This window comes from Lepisosteus oculatus, chromosome 4 (genome assembly GCF_040954835.1).
Source record: "Lepisosteus oculatus isolate fLepOcu1 chromosome 4, fLepOcu1.hap2, whole genome shotgun sequence".
Lineage (NCBI taxonomy): Eukaryota > Metazoa > Chordata > Actinopteri > Semionotiformes > Lepisosteidae > Lepisosteus > Lepisosteus oculatus.
This window is the reverse complement of record NC_090699.1, coordinates 28740157-28767574: the sequence shown is the minus strand read 5'-3', so window position 1 is coordinate 28767574 and position 27418 is coordinate 28740157. Positions and strand designations below refer to the sequence as shown.

The 27418-nt window shown below is 42.4% G+C and overlaps 2 protein-coding genes across 6 annotated transcripts; one reads left to right on the top strand and one right to left on the bottom strand.

Annotated features, from left to right (window-relative positions):
- The first annotated feature begins 185 nt into the window (after positions 1–185).
- On the top strand, positions 186–19014 carry fam149b1 (family with sequence similarity 149 member B1). 4 transcript variants are annotated; one of them, XR_011189433.1, is made up of 17 exons: positions 187–682; positions 3066–3179; positions 3454–3604; positions 4657–4799; positions 6838–6957; positions 9303–9461; positions 9759–9937; positions 10876–11003; positions 11866–11925; positions 12511–12614; positions 13445–13669; positions 14779–14902; positions 15095–15220; positions 16233–16311; positions 16702–16839; positions 18166–18325; positions 18494–19014. XR_011189433.1 is itself a non-coding variant. In XM_069189016.1 (16 exons), exons 1-16 carry the CDS (start codon positions 636–638, stop codon positions 18246–18248), a joined length of 1962 nt encoding a protein of 653 aa, XP_069045117.1. In that variant the 5' UTR covers positions 186–635; the 3' UTR covers positions 18249–19014. The 4 variants fall into 4 exon arrangements, 3 of the variants coding, with proteins under 3 accessions (XP_069045117.1, XP_069045116.1, XP_069045118.1); XM_069189016.1 differs by having other exon boundaries at positions 186–682; positions 16233–16293; positions 18166–19014; XM_069189015.1 differs by having other exon boundaries at positions 18166–19014.
- Positions 19015–19077: 63 nt separating this feature from the next.
- dnajc9 (DnaJ (Hsp40) homolog, subfamily C, member 9) lies at positions 19078–25759 on the bottom strand. Of its 2 annotated transcripts, none has more exons than XM_015346848.2 (6): positions 25671–25759; positions 24747–24959; positions 23083–23223; positions 21892–22146; positions 20390–20518; positions 19078–19922 (listed from the first exon to the last, which is right to left on the bottom strand). In XM_015346848.2, exons 2-6 carry the CDS (start codon positions 24918–24920, stop codon positions 19812–19814), a joined length of 810 nt encoding a protein of 269 aa, XP_015202334.2. In that variant the 5' UTR covers positions 24921–24959; positions 25671–25759; the 3' UTR covers positions 19078–19811. The 2 variants fall into 2 exon arrangements, with proteins under 2 accessions (XP_015202334.2, XP_069045120.1); XM_069189019.1 differs by having other exon boundaries at positions 19078–19917.
- Positions 25760–27418: the final 1659 nt, after the last annotated feature.

The window sequence follows — 27418 nt, the reverse complement described above, 5'->3', positions numbered from 1 at the left end:
CTACTCAGTTCCAGTATATGGGCGCATTGCCCTCTTTAAAACAGATGCATTTAAGATAAATACTACATTTCCCAGAGAGCATTGTAGCCCCTCCTATGTGGCAGTCGGGAACTGAAGTCCTTTGCTGATTCGCCGAGTTCGTAAATCGCAGACATTGTTGGGAAGCAAAAACTACTTTTCCCAGAAGGCATGACGATAGAGGGGTAAGATGGGTATCCATGACAGCCTAGTTGTTGTTGTTAGATGGTGCTAAACTAGTTTTGGGTTGAAAACATTAAAACATTTTAAGAGGGTGGTATGGTCAACCGTCCATCTTCCAGAAAAATACAATTCACAGCTAATTAGAACTTTTGTATTTCTGAATATGTCGTTTTTGAAAAAAAAACGTAGACATTTCTGTCATTAGGTGACTTAATTCCTCTGCTATATTCACCCCGTTCTAGACGTATCAGTATAAAATTGGCCATATTCAAGTAAACAGACATCCTACAGGACTGAGGACTTGAGTAGTGGAGCTCACGGAAAGTGAGAACGATGGTACACCCCCAGCGAAAGAGGCAACGGGGACGGGAATCAGAGGATAGCTTAACGGAGGACCTGTCGGAGAGGGATATGGGGAAATTGTGAACAAGAAAATGATTTCGAGATACAGCAGACGACCTGTGTCACACAGCCTGGAGATGTGAGTATTCTGTAACTGTGCCCTTTGTACGATAACTGACATCGCTGTTTTAAATGTCTTCTCGGAGTCAGTCCCTCTCGTCACAGCGAGAAAATCGCAACTGAAGGGGAATAAAATGTACTTTGTAGAGTTAAATCCATAGGTTTGCCTATTCCATTGTTTCAGAGAGACGTGAAGGAGGATTGTAATATAATATTTGACGGAACTGATTTGCTTCATTGGTAATGCTATTGCTTGAATATTTGGATAATAATAGTTCAAAATAATGTTAATAATCGTGATGATTTGTTGCATTTATATAGTTCTGTACATATAGGAAGGGTCACACTACATCCACTCCTGAAGTCGAACAACCTCCTGGGTAACTCACTGCAGACATGCTGCACTGGCAGAAAAATGTTGTTTGACCAATTAAGCTAGAAAAGACTAAATTAGAGTTTAGGCCTAGGTGTCAAGGGCATTGAGAAAGTGTGTAATTCAGTGTGTTAGAAGAGAGGGAAAGAGAATTACTAATAATATTTACTGATTCCCACAGCACTTTACGTATAGGAGGGTATTAGTTAAACACTGCAAGGCAGAGCCTGCACTGCAGGTGATATGTGACAGGCATTATGTACAATTAGCCCCATTTCGCAGCGGATCAGGTGTATAACTGAGAAATGACTTCACTTTCGAATTAAAGGGATTTTTAGGGAGGCCAGAATGTACTAACTCAAAGAAGATTTTAGCTAGGACACCCGTATTGACACCTCTGCTCTTGTGAAAAGTGCCTTGGGATCTTTAATGGCCAAGAACTGAGGACATCAGGGTTACTTCTTATCTGAAGGACAGCATGTCCTACAGCACTGTACTGGGGGACTGGGTTGGAAATTCCGGTCCAGAACGAAAAGAGACACCTACTGGTTCATCAGCACTACTTAAAGCAGCAATCTGGTTTTCCTTAAAGTTCTAACATCTCAATACTGACCAGGCCCAAATGTGCTTAGCTTCTGAAATCAGACTACAAGTTGGTAATGTGGTTGCCTGGGTTTTGCAGTAAAGGTTTTCAACATTATGGGTGAAATGGTACCGAACCAATTGACTACGGAACAGCTTCTACCTCCAGGCAGTAAGACTGCTAAATATCCCACCTGCAGCTCCTTTAGCAAATCACCTGTAATGGCTACATGGACACACAGTTTTCAATGTATTCAGCATAACTGCACTACTTGTATATATTGCATACACCATGGACACATAACAGCTCTACTCACATTGAGTTTTATTCAATTTCTATTACATCTATTATTATGTAACCTTATTTTTGTAACCTCAATTTTGTGATTTTTGTGAATTTTGCGATTCTTGTGATTTCTGTGAGCTCGCAGAAAAGACATTTCATTGCCAGCAACTACTGCTGCATGCTGTATTGTTGTGCATTTGAGAAATAAACTTTGATTTGATTTGAGTAACCCTGATTCAAGTTAGTTGACCCTAGTTGAAACCTAAAATCAAAATGAAACTGACATGATAATTGTTGTAAAAAATGGTGCTGTAAATTACTGCATTTTAAAAGCTGAACTGCAAACAATTAGCTTAAAAGGTCTGCATTATGAGAGCAGAATGACACTGTTGATTTTGAGCTCTTCTAGGCTAGATGTGGAAAGTATCTCTTTAGGAACCCCCAGTAGTTTCCCTGGAGAGTGATCACCTACTCTTCAGTAAATTCACAAAATGAACAATTAAAAACTGAAGTTTTTAATTTAACAGCCCTTGTTTACAAACGTCTTTATGATCTTCTGTAAATATAGTGAATATGAGAAGAATTTACAGCAATCGTGTGCAATAAGTGTAGGGTGCATGTGTACATAATAGTGTTGATGTGCAGTATGTCTGTTCATGAGCAATCCATAGTTTTCTTATTTTCATTCTGTCTGAGCTCTCAATTTTGGGAAAAAAACAATCATTCTTAATTATTCAGTAATCTAACCTTGTTGCCGGATTCAAAGGTAGTCATGAAATGTAGAGATTTATTGATCTTCTTGACACCAGGCAGCCATGTTGGACTGGAGATGATGGTCCCCGTATAACAATGAAATAATGTTCTTACTACTTTGGAAGGAAAAAAAAAAATTGCGATGCTGGCTATTATTTTAACCAATAAAGCATTGGAAGTGTGAAGTAGTTTGCCTCTAATTGGAGTACGTCCTGCACAGCTGCAAATAACAGGATCACGTGTGCTGATGTTTTGCATGAGGGCTTATTGGAAATTCTGATCTTGAAGGACTGTATTCTGCAGGTTGTGGGGATGTTTTAAAATGAGTATAATGTTTCATGTGTTTAACGTAGCAAATAGCAGGCAAAATGAAAAATAAAGCCTGATCCATGTACTTTGCTCTTGCAGACGTGGGCTTTCTCGGAGCAGTTTGGATAATCACCCACTCCCAGAGGTGGATGATGACAACCTATCTCCATGCTACCTGCAAGACCTTCAAGAAGCTGTCCCTACTGACAACAGGTAGAAGCTGTCAGGTTTCCTGCTACTGAGCTTTTTGTCACCCTCAGCACCATCTGAAAAGAGCCATGACACCTCAGAATTGACAAATTATGACAACATTTTGATTTTTATAATACTGACGTGTCCCAGCACTCTCTCTGACAGCTTTGCTTTTCTGTGGTTGAAGCTACCTTCGGTAGGAAGCTTAGCATGAATGCGTTAATTGTAACCTGGCTAAGTCAACTGACTTTTATTTGCTAACACGGCTATCCTGCTTTCTCCTGACTATTATTAGCAGCAACTCGGAGAGTTCAGAGGTGTCAGGGGGGTCAAGCTGCCCAACGTTGACTGCAGGTGATACAACACGATCTTGGTCTGGGATCCACAGCTACACTGGCACTGGGCTCTCCACCGAGCGAAGCTCTGTCTTCTCTTGGGGCTACGATGTGAGTACAGATGCTGTGCTGTGGTGTCTCACCCCAGATCTTGCACTGGAAACAACCTTCACTGGGAGCACAGCTTCATTGCTGAGTTGTAATCTAAACTGAAAAGTCTCATGAAAAAAAAAAGTGTAGAATGGCCTAAACAAATTACTTGTTATTGAAGCGTCTCATTGCTGAAAGACTCAAAATGCTTAGTTTCCAAATGGGTATTTTTTTAAATAATCAAAAAAATTAAAGTTATAAAAACAAACAAACCTTGAAAGACGTGATAGTGCTGGCAGAGTTTCTAATAAACACACAGAAAGACTACACTTTGTCTAGCTCCATTGTTTAACAGTGCAACTGAATACAAAAAGTCAACAGCAGTTTGAGCTTTAGGAAGTAAAGTACTGGGGACTGTCATTAATGGGTATTTATGTCGCTCTCCTGCAGTGTAGTCTGAATGGCCCTCCACGCCCACTCTGCCAGTTAGTTCTCAGATTTCCACTGCTTTTTATAGCATGAACAGCAGCATAGTGAAGCACAGTGTGGAATTTGCATGTTCTCCCTGTGTTCAGATGGATATTTGAGCAGTCCAATTACATGCTGTCCAGTGTAATTGGAGTCTGTAAATTCCCCCTGTTTGCACCTAGGTTAAAGTCCTTCCTTGTGCCCCTGTAATTTCCTGGTTAAGTTTTTTTTTACTGGAAAAGGATAATAAAATAAAATTAAACTAAAATGCAACACTAACATCAGCCACATAGCTAAACAGATCTTTTGTGGGATTTTTGAGCAGCAAAACTGTCTTCCATGTCCCAGCCCTAGGAACTGACTAACAACCAAGATGTAGATGATGATGCTCCAAGATGTACTGGAGCTGAGTAAATCATTCCAACAGATGATTTGAGTCCCAGAACATTTGCACATTTTAACTGTAGTGCAAAGCAGTAAGTATTTGTCCTGCTGAAATCCAGGCTGCGACAAATGCAGGCACAGACAGTAGGCTTCAGGCGCAGGGTGCAGTGGTTCAGATGGCAGATGGGCCTCGGGCTTTACCTGTGCCGTCTGCTCGGCAGGAGTTTGACAAGGCAGCGTCACGGCAGGTACAACAGATGTTTGAGGAGATCGACAAGGAGCTCTACAAGGAAGGGGCAGGTGGGCAGCTGCGTGGACTGCAGGAGGAGTGCCAGCAGTGGAAGTCCAGGTTCTCCCACCTCCGGTATGTCATTCTGTGCTGCACGTGTACACAGTACATTGTAGTGTTAGACAGGGATCATTGTTAATTTCTGATAGGTGAGCTTTTAATTTCTGAATTCAGATATGTGGAAGCTTTTATGTCGGTATTCTTGTTGATTTCTGAGTATATGGAGAAAAGTTTATTTACGCTATCACGTGTTGTATCTCAAAGCTCGTAGCAGAGTAGACGTAAGGTGGTCATTCTGACAGGACTCTGTGTATGCACATATTCAAGCATTTACATGTCATTGTAAAAAGACTCATTAAAACATAGATGTAGGATTGATCTCAAACACTTTGAATTTTTACATTGAATGATTAACAATCATTATAAAGGGAAAATTAATGGAGAAGACAGAAAAATGAACAGGAGTCTTTAGTTATTTTAATGTAGGCTAGAGCTTTACTGGTAAAGGTATCACATGAGGGTATAATCTTGGTGTAAAAGCTGTGCTGAGATTATGCATTTTTGTTTTCATAACAATAAAATCTGTTTTAACGTAAAAATGGTAGATTTAGGACTTTAAGTATAAGATGTTTTTGACACATTCCAAACAAATCAGATAGGGAGTGAAATACTGTAAGTTCATCCCAATGGAAACTTCATAATTGGCATGAATTTAAAAGGAGCAGATCTTAATCAACTCATTGATTTCTTTGAGCAAGCAGTTACTGTATAACAGTGGATAACTTTATGATGTGTAATGAACTGAAATTGTATAAAAGGTTTTGAATTACTCTCAAGACTGGTGTCAGGTTATTACTGGAGTACAACAGGGATCTGTATTTAGATCATTGCTCTTCTTGATGTATATAAATTTCTCAGGCCTAGGTATAATTGACTTGGTAAGCGTGTTAAAACAGCCGACAACAAAAGCAGGTGTGGGCATCTCAAGAAATAATAATAATAATAATTGCTTACACTTATATATAGCGCTTTTCTGGACACTCCACTCAAAGTTCTTTACAGGTAATGGGGATTCCTCTCCACCACCACCAATGTGCAGCATCCACCTGGATGATGAAAAGAAAAGAGACACAACGTTTAGGCTGTGGAGCTTTCTTCAGTTGTGTAGGCTCCACAGCTGAAACGTTGTCTCTTTTCTTTTCAGCATGGAATAAACCTTTATTTTATTATAAAGGCTTATTTAAGGTGATATGGCCAGCAGCCATATCACCCTGCAACTCACAACTGGCAGCCCACTGAAGCTAAGCAGGTGTGAGCTTGGTCAGTACCTGGATGGGAGACCTCCTGGGAAAAACTAAGGTTGCTGCTGGTAGAGGTGTTAGTGGGGCCAGCAGGGGGCGCTCACCCTGCGGTCTGTGTGGGTCCTAATGTCCCAGTATAGTGACAGGGACACTATACTGTAAACAGGCGCACGTCCTTCGGATGAGACATAAAAGCGAGGTCCTGACTCTTTGTGGTCATTAAAAATCCCAGGGTGTTTCTTGAAAAAGAGTGGGGGTGTAACCCCGGTGTCCTGGCCAAATTTCCCATTGGCCTTTACCAATCATGGCCTTCTAATAATCCCCATCTCTGAATTGGCTTCATCACTCTGCTCTCCTTCCCACTGATTGCTGGTGTGTAGTGAGCGTTCTGGCGCACTATGGCTGCCATCGCATCATCCAGGTATTGGGAGGCCCCCATTACCTGTAAAGCGCTTTGAGTGGAGTGTCCAGAAAAGCGCTATATAAGTGTAAGCAATTATTATTATTATTATTATTATTATTATTATTTTCTCCTTTTCAGCCTATGCATGCTGACACAGCTACCTACTTGAACATCTTCTAAAGCAGCAAAGATACAAAAACAGGGTTATGATTTGGTTATTTAAGAGATAAACCAGGTGTAACATCTCTCCAGAGATCTGGAACAAACCCCTCAGCTCCATGGGACACATTTCTGACCTTTTTATGCTCTTAAGGATTGTGATTTGGAAAAAATGCACAGAAGAATTCTAACTATAAAGCCATTTAATAACATTTTAAGAGAGGTTGATCTGTGCTGTTGTGCGTTGCAGGATCCTGGGCACTCAGCTCGTGTGTCCCACTGATGAGGGGTTCCAGTGGTTCTCTACTACAGGGGCAGGGGCAGCCATCTCCAAAGCAACCAGCCAGAGCAGGGCGAGGAGCAACACAGAGTGAGTCTCTCTGGCCAACAGGCCAGGTCTGTCTCGTTTCCTGGAGTGGCACAGCTCGTTAAACACAAACAAAGAAACAAAACACAAGTAAAGCATTTCCTTTTTCTCTCCCTATCATTATAGTGGTGTGGACAAGCTTTATTAATGTTGGTGCAGTGTCAGTTTTCTGACTTTTCTGTTGCCAGTGTAATAAAACATGGTCTGTACTGCTATTGGGTTGCATTCATTGAATCAGTATTGAATAAATCCTGCAACACTAACACTGGGATTTGTAGGAAGAGATATTACATTACTTTAGATTTTCATCGTATGTTATGTTAATAATTGTACAGATGCCAGTCAGAAAAAAGTGTTTTTAATATTAATTTTGCAAATTACAAGTTGAGACAGAAAAATATTAGATTTGTTTTAGTTTTTATTAGTATTATTAAACTTAAAACAAATATTTATGGATGCTCACTCGCGTTTTTCTTGTCTTTTTGGAGTCTGCCTGCCTTTGTGTCCACATGATCATTCTTGGTTGTACAGTATCAGGGGTTCTGCATCGTGTCTGTGGTTCTGCGTGTGTCAGTATCTCTGAGTGATGGTGGTTCTGCGTGTGTCAGTATCTCTGAGTGATAGTGGTTCTGCGTGTGTCAGTATCTCTGAGTGATGGTGGTTCTGTGTTTGTCGGTATCTCTGAGTGATGGTGGTTCTGCGTGTGTCAGTATCTCTGAGTGACAGTGGTTCTGCGTGTGGCGGTAGTTCTGTGTGTGTCAGTATCTCTGAGTGATGGTGGTTCTGTGTGTGTCAGTATCTCTGAGTGATGGTGGGTCTGTGTGTCAGTATCTCTGAGTGATAGTGGTTCTGTGTGTCAGTATCTCTGAGTGATGGTGGGTCTGTGTGTCAGTATCTCTGAGTGATGGTGGGTCTGTGTGTCAGTATCTCTGAGTGATAGTGGTTCTGTGTGTCAGTATCTCTGAGTGATGGTGGTTCTGCGTGTGTCAGTATCTCTGAGTGATGGTGGGTCTGTGTGTCAGTATCTCTGAGTGATGGTGGTTCTGTGTTTGTCAGTATCTCTGAGTGATAATAATAATAATAATAATAATAATAATAATAATTGCTTACACTTATATAGCGCTTTTCTGGACACTCCACTCAAAGCGCTTTACAGGTAATGGGGACTCCCCTCCACCACCACCAATGTGCAGCATCCACCTGGATGATGCGACGGCAGCCATAGTGCGCCAGAACGCTCACCACACACCAGCTATCAGTGGGGAGGAGAGCAGAGTAATGTAGCCAATTCATAGAGGGGGATTATTAGGAGGCCATAATGGGGTAAAGGCCAGGGGGGAAATTTGGCCAGGACACCGGGGTTACACCCCTACTCTTTTTTCGAGAAGCGCCCTGGGATTTTTAATGACCACAGAGAGTCAGGACCTCGGTTTTACGTCTCATCCGAAGGACGGCGCCTGTTTACAGTATAGTGTCCCCGTCACTATACTGGGGCATTAGGACCCACATGGACCGCAGTGTGAGCGCCCCCTGCTGGCCCCACTAACACCTCTTCCAGCAGCAACCTTAGTTTTTCCCAGGAGGTCTCCCATCCAGGTACTGACCAGGCTCACACCTGCTTAGCTTCAGTGGGTTGCCAGTTGTGAGTTGCAGGGTGATATGGTTCTACGTGTGGCGGTGGTTCTGTGTGTGTCAGTATCTCTGAGTGATGGTGGTTCGGTGTGTCAGTATCTCTGAGTGATGGTGGGTCTGTGTGTCAGTATCTCTGAGTGATGGTGGGTCTGTGTGTCAGTATCTCTGAGTGATGGTGGGTCTGTGTGTCAGTATCTCTGAGTGATAGTGGTTCTGCGTGTGTCAGTATCTCTGAGTGATGGTGATCCTGTGTGTCAGTATCTCTGAGTGATAGTGGTTCTGCGTGTGTCAGTATCTCTGAGTGATAGTGGTTCTGCGTGTGTCAGTATCTCTGAGTGATGGTGGTTCTGTGTGTCAGTATCTCTGAGTGATGGTGGTTCTGCGTGTGTCAGTATCTCTGAGTGATGGTGGGTCTGTGTGTCAGTATCTCTGAGTGATGGTGGTTCTGCGTGTGTCAGTATCTCTGAGTGATGGTGGGTCTGTGTGTCAGTATCTCTGAGTGATGGTGGTTCGGTGTGTCAGTATCTCTGAGTGATGGTGGTTCTGCGTGTGGCAGTATCTCTGAGTGATGGTGGTTCTGCGTGTGGCAGTATCTCTGAGTGATGGTGGTTCTGCGTGTGTCAGTATCTCTGAGTGATAGTGGTTCTGCGTGTGTCAGTATCTCTGAGCGATGGTAGTTCTGCGTGTGTCATTTATAATGGCGTCTCTCTGTCCAGGCTGAGTGTGCAAGGACGGAAGGCCGTGTTGTCCAAGCCCTGTGCAGATGCTGACACGCCCCCTGGAGCACCCCCTTGGCTGAAGAGTGTGGATGAGCCACGGGTGATTGCAGCAGAGGGGCTGGTAGAGGAGTACCTTGCCTTTGACTGCAGGGACCTGTGAGTAACTCCCCACGCCGAACCCTGACCTCTGACCCCTTGCACCTTACCTTATGAACTGGATCTGTATCTAGCACTATCACAGCACTGGCATGATCACACCTGCAGCATGATTGTAATCCCGTGTGTATATGATGTGGTGGTGACCATGGTGGATGCTGTCTATAAAGGTTTGTGCGACAGTGAATGTGAGTCCGTGTACAGCTAAGCGTGTTTATCTGTTGGACGAAGTGAGGCTGCATGTGTGCCAGTGTGTTTGCTGCTCTGAAACCGAAGGTGTGTCTGCATGTGTTGCAGGGAGGAGGAGTGGGAGAGGGGGAAGGTAGGGTTCCGCAGGAGAAAGGGTCTTCCCCCGGTGTCTCCATGCCACTGTCGGCGTCAGGCGGTGCTGGACCTGCTGTTCGATGATGTCTGGAGAGAACTGGTGGGCTGCATGGAGGAGCTGGTTCGCAGGCTCTGGGAGGGCTGTAGCTCTGGTACACGCTTTCGACATTGATCAGCCTTTATTTTCTATGGAAGTCTTCATGGCTACATAACTCAAAGTGCTACAGAATGCATAAAATAATAACTTAAGGAGAATAAATTAACAATGGAAAAAGGCCAAATTGAAATGCTACTTTAAAAACCATGGTTGAAGTTAAGAAAATAAAAATAACATCTGGTTCTATGTGATATGAAATAATGAAATGTTCTGCATTGCAGAGAAAATAGCTACTTAGCTATTCCATATAATAATACAAAATGGTTTTGTATCTTAACACAACAGAATGTAGTGGTTCAGAATGCTGGGTTTGATTGCTACTTCTTGATCATGGTCTTTTTTGCTGGCAGAAGGAAATTGTTCTTTACTGTAGTAAAAGTCATTAGAGCAGTAGCAGAGTTGTTCAGAATTGAAAATGTATAGGCTGGTGGCCTTCTTTTTGGCAGTCGGTACAGTAGTGTACATTAGCAGTGTATATATACTGTATTTTAGGTTTTGTACATGAATATTGAAAACATTGGGTTGCTTAAACTCAGATGTAGCTACCTTGGTAGAGCCCTGCTCCCCATAAACAGACGCTTGCCTCGGGGTGAACAAGAGGGCAGCCTTTGAGGAATAGCCATGCTTCCACAATCCTTGCAAAAGCTTATCATTTGCATGGTGATTTTTCATTTTGCCCTGTTTTTCCAATTCATCTACCTCACATTTACTTGCTTTCAAAACGCTATTTTGCCATGCCCTTCAGCACATTTGCTATCAGTGGATAAGTGTTACTGTACTATAGTACTTCACTACCCTATAATGTTATAATGACAATAACATTATGTGCTGCTGCCGAATCAAGGAAGGGTCGTGCGTTGAACCTGAGCTGCCTGATGTATAGGAAGAACATGGTCTGAAGGCTGACCACAGGCCTGTTTTTTCACCGTGCAGATGACGAGAGGAATGCTGTGACAGTCATCCCTGTGCGTCCAGATTCAGACAGTTCATTCCTGCCGGCGGTGCAACTGAGAGTCAGCCAGCCCAGGGCTCCCTCTTTCTCCACCAGCCTACAGCCACAGGTGGGTGAAACCAAGGGGTGGGGGCTGTGAAGCACAGGCTTCGCTTTGCATATATCAGCTGAAAATGGAACCAGCACCTTATTATTTAGTGAGGATCATTTCATTAGCTTATACACAATAAGAAGAAGTGCTGCTTTATTGCAGGTCTGTCATTTTGTGCTATAGAATGTAAAAAATTATGATTTAAGGAGAAATCTGTGTGTTTCCAGAATCCATAGCAATACTGAGGTTAGAATAGTTTAATGGAAGATTATGAAACCATTTTGTATAGCTTGAATGATTTACCAAGACAGAGAATTCAGTCTATCTTCATGCAGCTAACACCTACAGTGATACAGTATTTCTGCACCAAAGTCAGGGTCAGTATGGGGGAGTGACACTACTTTAATTATGATTGTGTAGAACTGGCTGTGAATGTTAACATAACTTTACTTTGTTACTAAAATAAATGACTGGTAATACAAATGGCTTTAACTAACATCTCTATTAAGGTAGTCAAATACCAGGCTTTCTAGTCCATTCACTTGTTACAGCTGCCTCCATAGTTACATAATCGATTGTACCAAAGTTATACTACAATCCTGAAATAGAGTGGTTTGGAAGTTTGGTGTTTGACTTCCATGATGAACTATTCTCCAATACTAAACAATAGCACAGAGGTCTTCATTCTTGTTGCTTTCTATAGCCTTTGACTCTTTACATTCTTCTTATTCAGGCTTCCAATTCAGGAACGTCTCCTTTTTTTCCTATTCTGTTTTAATTTGCCCCTGTTCTGCTCAACACCTGCCACACTGCCTCCTTTTTATTTATGTATTTATTTATGTCTTCCTTTCCCTCTTTGTCCTTTCTTTCTTTTCCAAAGAGCACAAAGTCAAAGCACAAGTCCAGCCGGAAATCCAAAAGGCAGAGAAAGCCTCCTCCTGTATGTAACACTCTAATGGGGAAAGACAGTGAATGTGATGTTAGTTCTGTTGGACAGTGTAGGGATTGCCAGTTTTGACAGAACCACCAGAGAGAGTTTATGTCTTTCCCTCTCTTGTGCCTGACTTTTCATACACAGTGGATGCATGGTTCCTCTTATTAACAGCAGGTGCTTCTTTTTTTCACTTCGCAATTTTTAGAGGAACACCGTGTTAGATAAACTAATAGATGTATCTTTCATTCTTCTTCTGTCTTTTAGTTGAAATGGAAAAGGTTTGTGTAACTAATAAAAATTAGTTGGACTGCTTCCCTATACCACACAGAATCAAATCTTCGGACTTTGGAATAGCCAAATCACACAATTTGAAGAGAGGCATGTAGTAAAATCATGCAGTGGAGTAATAGGAAAGACCCAGTAACTGATGGTAACCCTTGCCTATTCTGTGGCAATTTATGATAGGGTGTAGGGAGAAAGTCAATCAGTACAAAAGAAAATGAGCCATGTGAAGATGCATAAGCAGCTGTTTATAGAGCATCAACTCTGAAATTTGGCTTGATTGAAGCTGACTCTTGTTTCTTTCCATAGTCCAGCAGAGTGCCTGGGAGTGCCCACCACAACCTCAATGGCCTCATCGTCATCCACGGGATCCCCCTACAGCAGAGGACCCTGGGAGTCTTGGATAAAACACAGTACGAATAGCCAACCCCGGCTCCCTGCACAAGCACTGTGTACACGCCGACACACGCTCATGCACTTCTCGTGACTACAGTGCTCCTGGCGACCTCACTTTTTGTCAGACCTAGAGAAATAGCATTTTGCTTGACAGAATTCAAAATGTACTGGCAGCTGTTTTTTTTTTATCTTTGGTTAAATGTGTTTGAATGCAAAGCAATTACAACACTGAAATATTTACGTTGTGCAAGAGCTACAGCTGATGTGGTGTAGCATTACATTTCTCAGACAAAGACTTTGATTTCCCTGAAAAATGTAGACCTAGTTAAATGATAAAAAGGTAACAAGAATTAGATTTGATGCGTATGTGTGTTTCTAATAGTCCCACTTTTTTGTGCACCCATCTGTATGAGTCTGTTAACATTTTCCCTGGGTCAAATCGGTATCAGAAAAAATATTTGAGTTATATGCCACCTGTCATAACACAGCTTTCTTTCCCCCAAACACTTTCAGTCTAGAGGAAATACCTATCACATGCATGAACATTCAAAGGAATGAAGGAATTCGTATTTTGCACTTGGGCAAAATTAGCTGGAGATAATGCTGTGCATGAAAAGTATAGTTTTCAATGGTAGAAACACAATAAAAAGCTTTTATTTATAATAAAATAATAGTTATTTTTATTTTATACAATAAAATGTATTATATTCAATAAAACACAGTAAAATAAAAAGCTTTTTATTTATAAATACCTTTTTAATATGATATAAGTATACGAGTGTGTTAAGAGAGGTTGACGTTACTACATCAACATATTAATCACCTGTCTGTGTAAATGTTTTCACAGGGAATCAGAAGAGAGGATGTCTCATCGTCCGGGTTCGAGTGCCATCCCCTCCAGCAGATCTCGTCCTCGCCGGCAGCTGGAACAGAGCTCTTCCTCACTGTCACGTCCCCCACAGTCTGCCCGGCGTCGGAACCCTCCTCCACGAACCCTGCACCCCATCACCCCTGGTCTGTCACAGTCCGGCACCCTGGGGTCCATGGATGAGGTCATTCGTGGAACACGCCTGTGAGTTTCTGAGGGCTGCAGGGCCATATAGCTGGGTGCTTGTAGAATCACTTTTCAGATCCATTTACTCCCCTGTGAACTTTGTCCCCATTTTGCTAATATCAAGAATACTCCAGTTTTCTAGAAATGTTTTTCTCTCATATTCATGCTATCTCATTCTAGATATTCTCGGTATTCAACTTAATCACTTGTTTCAGAAAACAGAGAGTGCAGTTTGTGTCAGAAAGAAAAGGTTTGAAAATTGATCTTTTGGTTTTATTGACCTGACATCAAATTTGTGTTTGGAAAGCTCCCCAACTGTAACAAGCAGTCTACAGCGCACTGGTGTGAAACAGGATAAAAGACAGGCAGTGTAGGGTTCAGGCCTTCAGGAAAGCATGTACAGTTCTGACTTTAAGTTACTAAGCATGATTTCAGCTTTAGGCAAGAATGTAAAGATATTTTGTACTGAATGTGCACCGTAAGTTAAAGTGCTCATGTGTTTAGCGCAAAGATGGCAGTGTATCGAATGGAAAATAAAGTTTAATGTGTTTTACGTTATATTATTGTTTCTGGAATATTATTCAAATGAATGAATGTTTTACTATGCTGCACACTTGAAAGAAATACAGCCCATAGAAGAGGCGGGCCTAATTTGGTAACCACGTTACAAAAAAAGATACTACCATTCTGAAATCAGTGTATAGAAGAGAAACCAGATACATTCCTAGGTATAAAGACATTTCCTCTGATAACAGGCTAAAAAAACTGAACTGTTCTAGTCTTGAACAGAGAAGATTAGGAAGTGACCTGATTCAAGTGTTTAAAGTCCTCAAAGGTATTGATATATTTATCACAGTGGACTTCTTCACAATCAGCAGTGAAACACAAATCAGGACACACATTAAAGCTCTGTGGATGTGCTTTTAAAACGTAGAAAAGGTACTGTCGCACTTCTTTACAGAAGGGGTTAAAGTATGGAACAAGCGACACAAAGCACATCCATTTTGCTACTAGAAACCAAACAGAATAGATGGGCTGCATGGCTTCCTCGTTTGTAATTTGTGTTTTGAAGTACACAATCCCTGTGTACTTAGTTGTGGCTGATTATGTTTATTGCTCCTCCCCAGGCACACTGCAAGCGACCGCCTGGCCTCCCCCCCAATGCCCTTGAGCCGCAACAACCTACTTCCACCTATCGGCACAAGTGACGCTGATCCCCCACCCCCGGGACAGAGCCTCCGTCAGGTTCAGGTACGGCTCGCCCAAGGCACAGTGAGAGCGGCACAGCTGCGCTGGCTTCGACCGCGGGGTACCAGTGTGGAAAAAGACGATGTGGCGTTCAGCGGCGCTGCTGTTGCACTGTCTGTGCGTGTGTGCGCACGTACTCTTGCGTGCTGGGCTTCTGCGCTGATGCTTGCGTGCATTTGTGGTGTTTGTGCGCAGAGGCAGCGGGGGTCCTCCAGCAGAGCGCACAGCGCAGTGCCGGACGAGACGGGGGCCCAGCCCCCCCGCGAGAGGCTTCAGACGCTGGACGTCTTCTCACGCCCCAACACCACTCACACCTTCCGGGTAAGAGCCAATCGCAACAGCGGTCACTTCCTCCGACAGCCCGGGACCTCTGTTGTATAGTTATTTGAGCAGGTTAATCTCTTGGAGCTGTAGACACTGTTCGAAATTATACTTATAAAGCAAAACAAAAAAAGAAATATTTGTAATATTAACTCATTTTATTTTCTATCCGTACAAAGTTAAGGAAATTAGTGACAAAATTAGTAACAAAAAATGAAAAGCACCTGTGAGTGCTTCTAATATCTGAAATGGATGAAACTATGCAACGGGAGTCTTATGTATCCTCTGGGAATTACAGAGCAGCAGCATTACCACTTTGTAGTCTGATCTTGTCAGATCTCTGAAGCTTAGCAAGGCTGGTCGCTACTGGGATGGGGACACCTCAAAAGAAATCGAGGCTCCTGTTGTGAGTGATGGTGGGGAACCAGTAGGAGACACTATTCCCTCTGGACTAGAATTCCCCCCAAAAAAGTTTCACTGTGGTGACAGGAAACATTATATCAAGGCCCCGACTACTTGCAGGAATTAAAGATCCTATGACACTGTTTATATGAGGAGAGATGCTAACCCTGATGTCCTGGTCAAATTCCACTCTTGTAATTTCTCTCTTCTCCACTTCATCTGCTGTGGAGAAGGTACCGCTGGCACGTAATGTCTGTTGCATCAACATGCAAAGTAGGTGCTGAACTGCAGTGTTTAATGAAGGAGGTGCCTTTCACTATATAATGAACTTTTGGGATCCTTTAGGTTGGAAAGAGCTATGCATATAGAAGGAATTATTAATAGTAGCACTCTCTCCCTCTATCCTTACACGCTGAAATACCTTATTTTTAGGTCTTTGTCTCCTAAACTGTAATTATTTTCATTTTTATTTTGGTTGGTCAAACTTAACATTTTTTCTAAGGCCTTTTGAGACCAGGGAAGGGCTTATTTTCAAAGGGGTAGTAAATATACTAATGTACAGGTCTAGGAAACATCTCGGTTGTGCCATTGACACCATTCTGTGTTTTAGTCAGACACTCCGTACCGGCGATCTTTCACTGTGCTGGACAGCGTTGGACAGGGCCGCCTGGGTAGGTCGGCAGGCACAGGTGGGTTTGCAAATGCAGGCAGCACAGGGTTTTAAAAGACACCTTTTACCATTGGTTGGGTTTAAAATCTTAAACAACAGAGTTCTTGTTCAATAGACGAGTTATATAGCTGATTACATTATCCAAGACAACGTACATTCGCCACAGTGACTGAATTGTAAAAAAATTGATTGTAATAGATTTATTTCCATTTACTGTATGTTTTCTGGTCTGTTTTCAACACTCATAAAGTAACTGAAAAGGCTGAATTCCATGATAAAATTGCATGTGACTGTTTTTAAAAAATAGGTGAATCAGATTCTTATTTTCTATACTAAATCTGTTTATGAAATGTAAGAAGAGCTCTATTATTGGACTGATTCGCCCACTTTGTCTGCTGTCCTTTGGAAGATTCGCTGGGTATTGGGGTTACTGGTATCAGCCTGGGCATCAGCAGTTCCTCCTTCCTGGACTCCTTCCAGCACCATGTGCTCGGGCATTCACCCATTGAAGATGAGGAGGAGCCTGATTCATCCCTGCCCCCACCAGGTCAGTGTGTAGTAAAGTAAGTGTGTGAATTAGTGACCTGCTTTACCAAACCCAGGATCCTAAAGGTTAATTGTGCATAGGAAGATCATGTGACAAGCTGGTATTTTGGGGTAAGAGCATCTTTCACCCAACTGTTTGTCATTCTCCCTGTCTTTTCTCTGTTCATTTTACATGTTGTGCTGAAAGAGCAACTACTTTTTCCATATCTCCATAATCATGAGTAATCACTATTATACAGGTAATTCACTTTTCTTTTTTCTACATCGAAGTAAAGGGCTTCATATTCTGTCAAATATTTTTTTCAAAGATGTTCTGCGATGTGTGCCAAAAATATTCACACACCTAATGCATAATTTAATGGACAGAAGGGGCAAAACAAAGATTGGCAAAAATTGTATGATTCACGGAAATTAACTTCACAGGCTACGTGACTCCTCATAAATGCTACAATATAAAACTTGGACCCTAATCCCATCTGTATGCTAGCCAAGGAGTGTTAGGGGTGTCCAGGTGTACAGTATTACTGTAGTTGTACTATTTTAAAAAAAGATGTACTTTGCTCTCACCTCATACTCTTGCTAGTGGGTGTTTGGGTGGTTTCACTGGAGCTAAGATTCTGGCACAGCTTTTAGAGCTGCATCATTCACTCCCCTGTCGTTCCCGGATCCTGTCCTGTTTTGACTATATGGGGCTCTCGACAGCCAAGATCCATCACGCCAGAGGTGGCAGTGCAGTTGATCCTACCAGCATAGCAGTCTGACATTAACGGCCCTTTCATAGAAACCTGGAGGGGGGTGGTACCACTGGCAGCAGGGGAGCGTTTGTGTCGTGTGGGCTGAAATGAAGTATGAGTGTTCATGCATTCATATCGCTATTTTTTATTTTTGAAAAACTGAAAATGACAAATCTTTTAATTTAAAAACCAACGAATAGCAAAACTATTTTGTCAGTAGGATTTTTGCAGCTGGGGGTCTTTAAAAAGTTAGAATGTTTAAAAATATTTTCCAGATTCAAAACATGACTGTACTATCACCGATCCTGGGTTTTTGTGGATCAGATGAGCTGGCCTTGTTTGTACAAATGCGAACAGATGGTGGAGTGTTTTTACATTTGTGAAGAGTTGTGTATGAGTTAGAAGGGATTTATTTTCAGTGCCTTAAATACATGTAAATGTTGAACATTGACAAAGCACATTACAACTTTGTTTGCTACTCGCGCAGGTACACGAGACATTTTAGTTGTAGGGTATCAAACTTATATTAGCATCTGTGCTCGAGTTATTTTCCATGTACCAAACGGGTCTCTGCGTGTCTTGCCCTCCCTCAGCTCTGCTGGTTCCTGTGCCTGTTCCAGCTCGCTCCTACTCCAGGGGTGGCTACACTTCACGGAGCAGCCGACAGGGGCTATAGCACCTTCTACAGATACAATGTTGTACTGCAACACGCCACAAGGACAAACCGCCTGCACAGCACACAGGATTACCTGGGTACACGGACGCTTTATAAAGCAGCTTTTATGAATGCATAGTTTTTTAAATGCCCTATTTTTGTACACTGAATTACAATTTAAGTGGCTGCCAAAGACCGTAAGCAATTTGCCTAGTTTTACAGTTGCTACCAATGTCTAGATGTTATCTTTTGTCTCTCCTCCACAGATAATGCACATTTTGACATTCCTGGTCTATGATGGAGCAGATAAGCAGCAAAAAATGTGACTATTTTAGGTGGGTCAGGTTTGCATAATGATGGTTTGATAGTATTGTACCACATAAACCACAACAGAGACACTACAGAAAATACAATTTTCTTGGTGATATTGAAAGGGAAAGTTCCATAAGGCTGTTTTTTTTCTCAGTAGCTCTAATGATTGCACTGTTACATAAGGCACGTAAGAGGCAGTCCATGAAGAGTGACAGAATACTTAGGGCCATTTCCACATCAGCAATGAAGGGTAATGGCAGTCTGGCACTACCAGGTTCTGCTGCTCCAGCACATACAGGCTGGGCAGTACAGCTTCTCCAGCTCTCAGGCAAAACGAGTCCATCTTCAGTGGGCTAACTAAAAGCTTGACATGTACAAATGTTCTACAATAATATTTCTTGCTGTACCATGTATTTTATACACAAAAACTTGTGTAATATAATTACTCAAGCAAATAAAGCTTTTTTGTACTGGGTACTGGAAGTGAACTTTGTCCGGTCTATAATTTCCACTTCATAGTAATGCACTGACAAAGATGTGAAATGAAATTTTTAATTTGAATACAAATACAACAGCAGGTCAAATAAATTGCTATATTAAAAGCAACAAACAACCTGTCAGAAAAAAGGGCCTAGACGACATAAACTCTCACCCACCAAATCTTAAATTAGAAAGCCAATATTCAAACAAAATGGCTTCGTCTTTGACAGAGGCCCTTTGTCAAATTCTGGGTTTGTAGTTGGTGAGCAGATCAAAATTTCCATCCAATATAGATTTAGAAAAACTCTCCTAAAACATAATATAAACAATTTAACTTGCTTTATGAACACAAAACCTTGAATACACAATTGCAAAACACCTATCTTTAATAACTGTTGTGATTCTAGTAAGATAACAGCAATTTCACAACAAACATTTTTAACTATACACCTATACACCCTAGAACTTTGATCAAACTGTCTAGATCAAACACTAAGTTCTTTGATGTACTTTCAAGAACTTTTACACTAGCACTAGAACAAGAGCCCAGCTTAGGGACCGAGATGAGAAAAGCAAAAAAAAAAACCCTCATTTGGACATTTAAACAGTTAAAAAGAAAAATAGTTGTGTTCTAGGTAGACACATTTATGGAGAAAATAATGTGCTCTCAGCAGCATTTAACATTGTTAAATCTTTCAATCCTGAGCTTTTAGTGACTAGTGTGTGGTTGTAGGGTGACAAGTGCCTCTTAATGCAAGCCCTAAATTATTTACAACACTGCCTCTAGAGTTGTTACTTTTTCGGTCTCTTTCCCTTCCCTCCTTTGGCTCCTTTCTTACAGTACTTATTTTCCAGGTCTGACAAAAGGGAGTTAAATTCCTGTTCCCGTGACTTCTGCCTTGTCTGGGGAAAAAATGGGATGGGAAAACATTACTAAAGCTGCGCTTTAAAATAGTTAAGTATTGAACAGTACATTTCACACTTTCATCTAACCTTGTCCCATGATAATTTCAACTGTCCGATCGTTTACATCGGAAAAATGTCGTTGGTTGGCTTCTACTTATCTCCAATAACTTCACCGAGGCTGAAGTTCAATCTGTCATAATTGCAACAACTTAAATCTGCTTTGTTGGGAAGCTTAACATGAGAAGCACCAACTATGCCTGTCTTTAAGTTAAAGGCACAACATACCAAACTGATCAGTGCACCTCTGCTGAGACATGGTACAAAAGCCTTGCTGTCTTGTTTTAAAGCAATTCAAGACTACTACAGCAAAATGTGGCACTTGAAAATCCTCATGGCTGAACATGGAGAGTTATACAGAGTGCACAGCCTGTGTGACACCCTGAGCAGACACGTCAACATCTTACCTGCAATGCTGCCACCAGATCTTGATCCTTTTCTTCATTCTGTTTCTGTTCCTTCATTAATTGTTCTGCTTCTTCATTCTGTTTCCGTTCCTTTATTAATTTTTCTGCTTCCTTTTTCTCTCTCTCAGCCTGTTGATAAAAGTTCAAGTTTACAAAACTAACTTCAAAACAACATGCATAAGTGTGCATGTATTCAAAAACAATATCAATTTCTAATCATCAAATGTAGGTCTCAATTTTGGGACATGAGAATCTGAATGGAAGGTTTCTGTTCTGCACGGGTTCACTACACTGGTAACAGAAATGACCAACAGAAACTGAGCTTGAAGAAGGTACAAATGAAAATCATTTAGATGTTCATGTTGGCATTTTCACCAATGTGAAAAAACAATAAAAAGTCAAACAATATTAGGAACAATTGTCATAGACAAAATCAGTCTAGGAGCTTTTAACTACAGTGTATTAGTAATATCTTTAATATACTGTGGGCCATTTTGGTCACCATGATAAGAACAAATGAGAGGAGGCCATTCGACCCATCTAGCTTGTTTGGTAGTTAGCAGTTGATTGAAACTAGGATCTCATCCAGCTAGTTCTTGAAAGCAGTCAAGGGTATTGGCCTTAACAAATACTCAGGTACTGCCTGGGTGACTTGTTCCATATGGCCACAACCCTTTGGGGGCGGGGCAGTTGTAATGTGGCTAAGGAAGGTTGCCGGTTCAAATCCCGCAGCCGGCAGAGGAATCCTACTCTGTTGGGCCCCCGAGCAAGGCCCTTAACCCCAACTGCTCCAGGGGTGCTGTACAATGGCTGGCCCTGCACTCTGACGCCAAGCTTCTCTCCCTGTCTGTGTGTCTGCGTCTCATGGAGAGCAAGCTGGGGTATGTGAAAAGACTTAATTCCTAATACAAGAAGTTGTATAGGGCTAATAAATAGATCTTATCTGAATAAAAAAGTATCTCATGTTCTCTGGTTTAAATACATTTTCACAGTTTCCACTTGTGTCCTTCTGGTTCAAACATCAAAGTCCCTTTAAAATTTAAATTTAGCCAACTGTTTTTCAGTTAAAACATTAAACTCTACTCACTACAAAACACAGTGAGATGCTTTTCACTTAATGTCACAGTTGTGCCTTCTCCATCCTTTAAAACGTTTTCAGGTGACAGATTACTGATATTAACCCTACAATATTCTTTTCAACAGTGCAGAAATTCACTGCATGTTGTTTACAATATTTACAATTAAGATTTTAAAAATAATTACAGTAAATAATGTCAACCTATACCCAGTGAGAAATACGTTATTGCATTTTGACTAGATTGCAATACAGCATTTAAAAGGGGGGTTAATCATAGAATAAACACAGAAACTTAACACAGTAAGTTCCTGGTGGAAGACACTACAAAAACATTTAGTTCAAGTAGGGAGCTGTGTTCGCATGTGTGGGCTGAAAAGGAAGGAGTAAAGATTTATTCCATGCGGAGAAGAGAAGAAAAACATACCTTTCGTTTGCGTGCCACCTTCTTTTTTTCAGGCTCGTGGGTGAAGGTTTCATAGGCAGGCAGGTCCTCAGCATCTATACCTTCCTGGATCAGGTCACGTATGCGAGGCTCGTCTTCATAGGTGCCACAAAGTATCGACATCATGATCTTGTCCATGTTGCCCTTGAACTTCAGGTAGAGCTGATGCACATCGTTCTTCTCCTCCTGTGAGCCCTTGTATTTGTTCTCAAATTTAACAATGTCCTCTACTGTCAGCTAGGCATCAAAGAGGAAAAGAGGGGTTAAGTTTTAAATGTTAAAAATGTAGTGGCAAGATAAAAGCAAAAGTAATAGAATTAAAATACACCAGTGTTTAAAAAAGGAAATTTCAACAACAAAGCTAGCAACTGCATGGAGAGATCTAATCAGAAACTCCCACAACAATCCCTAACAAAGAAACAGTGAACATAACAATGGTTACAAATAATCTGAACACGCTCCTTATTCTGAACATGTGGCAGTAGTGTAATATAGGCCTCTCCTGAAGCAGTTCATCCAAACACACCCTGCAGTGTGCATCACTCGTCGATAAGCAAGAAACACGATGCTTTTCATCACTGCTAAACATGCCAATGTATTTGAGTAATAGAGTAGGACTAATGTTAGTGAGACAGCCATAGTCATCTGTCACAGGGAGTGTCTAATGTCTGTTTTTTGAAAAAAGTTTTAGATCCCTTTGCAAAATATCAAACAGGCATGAATGATAAACTGGCAATATACCAACTGTTAAGACAATAAAAAATCTAAAAATCTTAAAAGCAGTAATGCTGTCAAGTGAATGCTCAAGTAAAGCATTTCCATTGATGATCCTGAGAGATCCCATTCAACACACTAGGGATTGTCTGTCTGTGCCAGAATCCTGCAAACACCACAGTCTCATCTGACCTCAGCTCGAGAAACTTTAACAAACAGGATAACCTGCAACTCGGCAGTCCATAATTTAATCACGACACAACATCAAAACTAAACAGTAAAAAAGCCAGTGGTTACACCTCGTCTAAGAGGGGTGAAAAACCTGAAGGTTTACAAATTGACTCCAGGAGCCAAACCAACGGAAGGAAGCATCAGTGATGATCAGCAAATCATGTTCCACACGAAACTATCAGTCCACTGGGACTCCACACTGCAGCCGAGGCGCCCTGACGGAGTTACCTTGGGGAAGAGCAGCCTCCAGTACTCTTCCCAGCAGCGGTCCCGCTGCAGGCTGTCGGCCTCCTCGTCCACGATGCCCTGCTCGTCGTACACGGCCCTCTGCTCCGCATCACTCAGCACGGCGTACACCTTCCCCAGAGTCTGCAGCACAGCAGCACACCGTCACACTGGCTCATACTGCACAGTACAGCTCTGAACAGGTTCAGCTACAGTAACCCCTTGTCCAGCCTGTGCGTTACATTCCTCCAAAGCAGTCATTTGGCAACTTCACACCTTACAAAATGAACAGGGATGCGTGAAGGGGACCACCCATTAATACCTACACTGCACGCTAATGAATGACCCCGTCTATACTTTATCATAAATCTATTACAGAACATTTTTTAGTCACCATATGTACATGTCAAATTTGGAAGCACTGGTCTCTGAATGGTGAAAACGGAGCAGTCTCATAGTCCAGAATGTCCAGAATCTTTACCTTCTCTGCCAATTTCACTTGCAGCTGCGTTGAGCTGTGAATCTCATTCTGCTCGGTGAGGGTACTGATCAAAACAGAAGTGCAAAAAGAGGCAAAACGGCAATCATCTGAACTGAACGCCTCGTGGCAAGTCGCACACCTCCCACCTCCCACAGCGACAGAGAGAGGGCCCTGTGTGGCGATGCGGAGGAGCTGACCACATTAATAATAGTAAGAGTGAAGATGGTGGGTAGTCCTTTTTATTTTTATTTGACAGATTTGTTCTGATTGATATTTTTCGTGTCCAATCCAAGTATGCATTGGAGAAGGGTCTACTGTACCACGCCACATGTAAATTACATGTCTGGGTCACATGAGTTCACGTAATATCCAGTTTGCCTGTTTCTGGCTGCATGATATGCCAGCAGCCATATCACCCTGCAACTCACAACTGGGAGCCCACTGAAGCTAAGCAGGTGTGAGCCTGGACAGTACCTGGATGGGAGACCTCCTGGGAAAAACTAAGATTGCTGCTGGAAGAGGTGTTAGTGGGGCCAGCAGGGGGCACTAACCCTGCGGCTCATGTGGGTCCTAATGCCCCACTGTAGTGACGGGGACACTATACTGTAAACAGGCGCTGTTCTTCAGATGAGACGTAAAACCGAGATCCTGGCTCTCTGTGGTCATTAAAAATCCCAGGTTGTTTCTCGAAAAGAGTAGGGGTGTAACCCGGGCGTCCTGGCCAAATTTCCCATCGGCCTTTATCAATCATGGCCTCCTAACAATCCCTCTCTATAAATTGGCTTAATTACTCTGCTCTCCTCCCCACTGATATCTGATGTGTGGTGAGCGCTCTGGCGCACTATGGCTGCCGTCGCATCATCCAGGTGGGGCTGCACATTGGTGGTGGTGGAGGGGAGTCCCCATTGCCTGTAAAGCGCTTTGAGTGGAGTGTCCAGAAAAGTGCTATATAAATGTAAGCAATTATTATTATTTTTATTATGTCTGCCGTAAAAAAAAGCAAGCAAAGCAGGGTATGGCATTTCTGTAAAGTCTGATGGACTGCAGACATACAAGACTTGGTGGCGTTTTCCGGAGGTGTGGATAGCTGGACATACCCCCCATGCTGGAAGGAAATAAAACCAACAGAAACAAACCGCCGCAGCGCAGCGGGGGGATGTTATTCTGGTCGTATTCCTTCTTTTACCTGGAACTTCTCGGTGGCCCGCGGGTCACTGGGGGCTCTATCCGGGTGGACCTCCATCGACACCTTGTAATACCCGCGGCGGACTGCCGGGCCTGACGCCCCCCTGCTCACCCTCAGAACCTGATACAGGTCCGGAGAGCCGAAGAGCTCCTGGCAAAGGTCGATCAAGCCCATCGCGCTCGGCTGTCGGCGGCTGACCGGGATCCTGCACCGCTGACGGGGGGAGAAAAAAGGGAGTGAACCTGCGCGCGGGCACAAGCTGCTATCGGCTAAGCAGGCGGCTGAAGCGCACGAGCACCAGTCGCAAACAAACCACGACACGCGAGGCGAGGCGAGGCGAACAACACGAACACGAACACGCCCAGCAGCGGAGCCACGGACACGTGCGCCAGCAGCTCCGAAAGCACCTGACCAGAGCACCGAGGAATCACCCCCTGCCCTGGCGCAGGTCGAGGATTCAACCTTAGGGAGTCCACACGATGCACTTAATTAAACGGTGCGAAAAGCAGGCGGCCAAGCACGTCCTGCAGGACTGCCCCGACGCTACTACTCCATTTGAACAGACTGTTTTTGCTAAGAAACAGCTTTCAGGAAAAGAAAGACGACTACGTATTATATAACATGAATACCGACAGCAGTTGCATAATTACACAATACTGATGTTTCGTAATACAAATGAAACATCGACAATAAACAGACTTTGAGTCTACATCCTAGAGCAATACAACACTGATTCCAAACATTGCGAAAGTTGGTGCACCAGCAGCGGACGCAGAAATTTGTTTAAATTGATTTGGCCTAACAACTAAGTATCGTATAGACGGCCTCCCGGCTCTTTCACCTGACCGCCAGCGGTTTACCAGATTTACTATGCTATAAAACGTCAAAGAATCAATCAAATCGAATTAAAACAACCTATATTACCAATTTATATCCAGTCCTAAACCTTCCACTTCTATCCGCCGTTCCAGCTCCGAAATTTGGCGCGGGACGTAACTACGTAAGACCGTGTGTGAGCGCGCACGTCCTGACAAGCGCGTCCACGCTGAAGATTAAACGGAAAAAAAGCTTGTGCATCTAGGTACAGACTCGCCGATTAATAAGTTATTCCTCATTAGGTTACTGGACATTTTCCTAAATCAAACCAGAATCTAAAACCTAAATCAAGCCAGAATCGAATCCTATAATGTTTTTGTTTTGAAGTAATTGAACATTCATGAAAACTACAGGACAGATTCAACTTTATCAAAGCAGATAAACTGCTGTCTACCCATTAGTAGTCTTTAGGCGATGTAGTATTTTAGTTTCCAGAGGATCCTTTAGACAGTCTCGGGAGACTTTTTTGAGCCGAACAACTATCGTATGGGCATCTCTTATCTTTAGTCTGAGACCATTTATACATGTAGTTCAAGTAACCCGAAGAAGGCGCCGCAGACGAAACTTTGTGTTTTTCTTCTCTTTTCACCATGGAATAAACCTTTACATGGTCCGGCTTGTACTAGAGCCAGAGAAAAATACTGTATTTCTGCCACCGATATGGTACAGTTCATTACATTTAAATAAAATTACAAGAATTTCAATCGCACAATTACTCAACCCTTTGCTAGCCAAGATCAGATCAGCTTCATTTAAAATTTAACAGTGTAATTGTTTCGGTATGTAATAAAGGTGGTTCTTCTTGAAATGAAAGTTCCCCCAGATACAGTACGTTTTGAATTTGAAGCCATAGCTTACAACAGATTTACAACATGCCAAGAAGTCAGGGTTAAAGTGGTAGAAAAGCACAGCTCTGGCAAAGTTCAGCATTTCACAGTTGCTGATCATTCTTAAAAGGAATATTATACTGCCCAGATAATACCCAGTTCAAGCTACTCTTCCAAAGTGAGCAGCTGGATTACTGTAGTAGGATTGCCCCTGTGGAGCCAACAAGCCTGGCAAAGTACTGTGGCTGAGATCGGGATCATCCCTGTACCGTGGTCCCTATTCAAAATTGAATCACTGTATAAGCATGTAAATAATAAAGCAGACAAGTGGGAGACGATTTTGTAGTCCCGTCTGACAAAAAGTGAACTTTCTGGTTTAAGAGCAAAGCTTTGCATGTGCATAAGCTCAGTCCATCACATCACCCAGTCAGCACCATGTCCAGTGTCAAGCACGGGGTGCCAGTTTCCCATCAGCAGGGGCTGGGCGGCTTGTCAAGACTAAGTGACAGTCTTGACAGATGATACAAAGCTCAGGTGACAAACAAATACGAGGTTAAAAACTTGCTTTAGTCAGCCAAGGGCTGTTGTTCACTAGTCCAAAGTCATTGCCAGAATTACACTGGAATAATTTGACAAGGTGAAATTTATATTCTGGAGTAGCCCAGCTAAGGTTTTGACTTATATCCTACAGAAAACGTATGTTTAGACTTGGAGATTGCTGTCCATCAATGCTCCCCAACAAATGTGTTAGAGCTGGGACCATTGTGACAGGAGGAGGGGACAGAATTTGAACCAACCCAATATGCAAAGCTAGTAGAGGCAAAAAATATGCACATCAGTAATTGCTGTCCAAGATGCTTCCATTAAGAACTAAATCAAGAGACTGAATTTGATTATTACAGTGTTCAATTTAAAAAAAAAAAGTTCATAAGAAAAAAATCTATATACCTTATATGTATTTCATCATAC

Coding starts and splice junctions, on each gene's coding strand:
- fam149b1 (XM_069189015.1), top strand. CDS start 636: ATGATTTCGAGATACAGCAGACGACCTGTGTCACACAGCCTGGAGAT. Junction 11,004..11,865: donor CCACCAGCCTACAGCCACAG/GTGGGTGAAACC, acceptor TCTTTTCCAAAG/AGCACAAAGTCAAAGCACAA. Junction 11,926..12,510: donor GGCAGAGAAAGCCTCCTCCT/GTATGTAACACT, acceptor TTCTTTCCATAG/TCCAGCAGAGTGCCTGGGAG.
- dnajc9 (XM_015346848.2), bottom strand. CDS start 24,920: ATGGGCTTGATCGACCTTTGCCAGGAGCTCTTCGGCTCTCCGGACCTG. Junction 23,224..24,746: donor GGGCCACCGAGAAGTTCCAG/GTAAAAGAAGGA, acceptor GCTGTGCTGCAG/ACTCTGGGGAAGGTGTACGC. Junction 19,923..20,389: donor ATCTGGTGGCAGCATTGCAG/GTAAGATGTTGA, acceptor TTTTTTCCCCAG/ACAAGGCAGAAGTCACGGGA.